General features: G+C 35.1%; 1 protein-coding gene across 2 annotated transcripts in view; it reads left to right on the top strand.

Moving 5' to 3' along the window:
* Positions 1-3,077, top strand: part of LOC109926500 (arrestin domain-containing protein 4) — a 7,580-nt gene extending 4,503 nt beyond the window's left edge. For both annotated transcript variants that reach the window (XM_048592522.1, XM_048592521.1), the window contains 3 exons: positions 103-265; positions 463-617; positions 788-3,077. In XM_048592522.1, the coding sequence (XP_048448479.1) occupies positions 103-265; positions 463-617; positions 788-847 (378 nt within the window). In that variant the 3' untranslated portion in view covers positions 848-3,077. The remainder of the gene's footprint in view (positions 1-102; positions 266-462; positions 618-787) is intronic.
* Positions 3,078-3,745: the final 668 nt, after the last annotated feature.

Below are 3,745 nucleotides of genomic sequence, written 5' to 3'. Positions count from 1 at the left end.
CTGATGCTGCTTGGCCTGCTGTGTTCATCCAGCTCTACACCTTGTTATATCAGCTATTTTTTCCTTAGTGGTTCAGTCCTAACTGTATTTCTTTTTGTATAGGTCTATGTACACATTCCAGGTTCTAAAAAACTGATGCTTGAGCTTCCCATAGTAATCGGCACCATCCCATACAGCAGCTTTGGAAGCAGAACATCTAGTATGTGCAGCCAGTTCAGTATGGACATGAGTTGGCTCCAGCTTGCTCTACCAGAACAGCCTGAAGGTAAGAAATTTCTCCTCCAGTTAATTTGTTACAAATACTGTACAATAATCTAATTAAGGATTATAATATTCCTATGAATACTGTATGTTTCATACTGATTCAATGTCCTGTAGCCAAGAGCTTAAAAAAAATGTTCCTGGTGACTTTGTTGGCAGTGAGGCAGTTTGTCAAACTCTCTTGATATTCTGTCTCCATAGCTCCACCCAACTATGCTGATGTTGTGTCTGAGGAAGACCTTGCCAGGCAATTTCCATCCCTTCCACAGGCTGATCATTTGGAGCATGAATTTGGGAGTCCAATGTTTGCTTACATTCAAGAGTTCAGATTTCAGCCGCCACCAATTTATTCAGAGGTTTGAATGCATGAATCTTTTAATTAATCTTGAGTTTTAGCTGTATGTCTTGTCATTTTAAAAACTAATAATTTGTTACATTTACAGTAATAAGACTTGATCCTACTGTGTCTGAATTGTTTGAGAGAGATTTGCTGTAATTTCTAAATTTCATGACACTTTCTCTTCAGGTTGACCCAAACCCTACCTTCACAGAAGAAATGCAACGAGAAATATCATTTGAAATTTGACAGAATTGTTTTACATTTGTTCATCTTGTGGTTGGTTTAAAATTAAGCATGAAAGAAGTATGGAGCATCTTCAGCATTGCAAGAGGATTTGAAAGGAAGTGAACATTGGCCTGTGGTGGGTTGATCAATAGTAGACTGAATAACAAGAGAATTTGCGAAAAGAACGGGCTAAAAGTGGCTAACGTATGCAAGACGTGTAAATATTAAATTTGCACTGAAGATTGGAAATAAATGCAAAGTTTAGTCAACCTGCACACTACAGAGCAATAAAAACCCCTCCACTCTAAAATGAGTCCTTGATAGAACCTAAACTTCCCTTTCATTAAACAATAATTTATGCTGAATGGAAGGGGGATAATCTTCCAGTCACTGGTGCAGTAATAGCTATTAATGTGAGGAGGGGTCACTACCACTAACTGACCACTATGTTTGTCAGTTAAAGGGACAGAAAGCAGTTTGGACTATTGAAGACAGTTTGTTGAAAAAGCTGAAGATTAATGTTTACATTTGTTTTTCTGTGTCCTCTTAAAACACTTGTACAATGTTGCCTTTTACAAAGGGTGTTTTCCAGTTCTCAAAATTACTGTCAATGCTTTTTTTTTAATGTCGAGCAAAAGTAATCACTGTATCTGTATTTGTAAAGTAACCAAAGAGTACAATCTTGGACCTTTTTCAGTTTAAAAATTTGCACTCTTGTATCTTAAAGGGAATACTGTGTATAATTATCCACTTGTTGCCTTTACAAATGTAGACCAACTAATGAAGTTGTAAATGACAATTTGAGTGCAAAAGTGTTTGCCTAAATTCTTATCCCAGTATAGAGAAGTGGGGAGTTGGGATTGAATAGTTTAGGGGATAGAGGAGATACTCAGGATGGTTATGCAAGATCTTAAGTTCTTCATTACAAAGGACTATCTGATGTGTGGCTGCATTTTTTTTTGCCATATGTTTTCTATAAAGGTGCTTACAACTTGGTATTTGAAAGAATGATCTTTTTGGCTGCATAAAAATTACTAGATGATGACAAAGGGCTTGAAAGGACTGTCATTGAAATAAAAGGGCAAAATGCCAAATTTACATATAAATTGCCCCCTTGAGTTAATATTATGCAAAAAAAAAGCCAAAAACTGAAACTTTGCTGGGTGGTGCATTAGCTGACCCTTTTTTCATTTGGTATGATCCAAATTACAGTATTACACTTGCCATATTAGGGATGAGAAACAAAAGACTTAATTTGGCTGTTAAAGCTTCAAGTATGAGAGTTATTTTACAATTGAAGCTCTTTGAGGGAAGGCACTTGTGTGAATGAAGGCTTGCATTTAAGCATCTATGAAATGCACTATTGCATTTCATAGGAATGCTTTTAGCAAGAATTATTTTACTGCTTACTACTTTATCTCTGTCTTGTGCTGCTGATTTTCTGTTCTTAGAACTCCAATTTGATTTCTGATTTGTAAGTTTAATGGTGCAATATTGTGTTTCTCAGGGCTTTTGATGCAATGCACTGTTGGTTTCCACTTCCAGCGATTTTTAAACTCTAAATTTTCAAATTGGTGCAAAGTTTCATTCCGGACTTACTAGTTTTAAAACTTCATAGGTGATGGTCAGTCAGACCACTATCGGGAAGTGAGAACTCTTCAATCAGTTGGAAAAAACAATATTTCATAGCATCAGTACAAGTTGTATTTTGCACCTTGAATCTGCTTATCAAATTATCTTTTTCAATATCTCAACCCTGTTTGAAAATACTGGAGCCAATTTTGAACCGGATGTTCTTGAAGTTAAGATTAGAATTTTTCAATCTTCATGTGTAATTGTGGAATGAAATGTCTTAAGCAGAATGAAATAAAACTGAGCAATGCACTTAGGCTTTAGAAAATTAAAGCTTTGAATTTTTTTTTGAACTGAATTGTATAGAATCAAATTTTGTAATTTCATAGCATTGTTAATGCCCCTTGTAGCTTGTATGTCACTAACTGACAGTTTTGTCAACTGGAAACTAATGAGGAAGATGAGCATTTTAAGTGGAATAAAAAGCATAAGCACAAATATGTAAGTATTACTTGAATGTGCAATTATAACTTTACAATAAGCTAAATGTGCATTATTCAATTTTTTTTGCCATTAAAACTGTGACTTTTTTTCAACTTTTTACTTTTTGACGTAAAGAGCAGTGTATTTTGTACTATTTAAATTTTTTTTGTTAATAAAAGTTCTTCTGGCAAAAGTATCAAATGTTTTCCTTTTTTTAAAGTCAAACCTTTTGTTCGTGGGCAGGGAGGCTAGATTTTGGTGAATAGAGGAAGGAGATATTGGAGAACCTGCCGTGCCTCCAGCAAACCGTGCAGGTGTGTTAAGCTATAACGCTTTTCATTCCGATGTTGCTAATTAATTCCAGTTCGAGTTATTGGAAATTTGGGTTACAATGCAATTGGTTCAGTGTTCTTGGTGTTTAGACAATAATTTTAAATAGAAAATTCTGATGCCAATTATTTGTGAGCACAGGCTAGGTTTTATCTACCACTCTTCATAGTGGAATGGCTTGGTATTCAGCATCTCGATTTGCACGTAAAGTGTCATACAGATGATACTGGAGCACAGCCAATACCTGTGGAACTCTACCACAGTCTTCTCCATCCACATAAAAGTAGGAGTCGGCACAGTTTCACAGAGAATGTTATGCCTAGACTTTGGGATATCCATTCCATGTACTCCATTAAGTCATTTATTCAGTGTTACATTAAAATTATGCTTTGCAAATCCAAAGTTATGATTCATTCAAACTGTATATGTCTGATCCTAATCCAATCATTTGGACCAATGAAAAAATAATACTATTTTAAACTAGTTTTTTTTTCATGAGATGGGCTTTGTTGTTGCTTTGTTTGAATTTATCTA

This window comes from Rhincodon typus, unplaced genomic scaffold, assembly GCF_021869965.1.
Source record: "Rhincodon typus isolate 14 unplaced genomic scaffold, sRhiTyp1.1 hic_rhity00001376, whole genome shotgun sequence".
Lineage (NCBI taxonomy): Eukaryota > Metazoa > Chordata > Chondrichthyes > Orectolobiformes > Rhincodontidae > Rhincodon > Rhincodon typus.
This window is presented reverse-complemented; position numbering and strand designations above follow the sequence as displayed.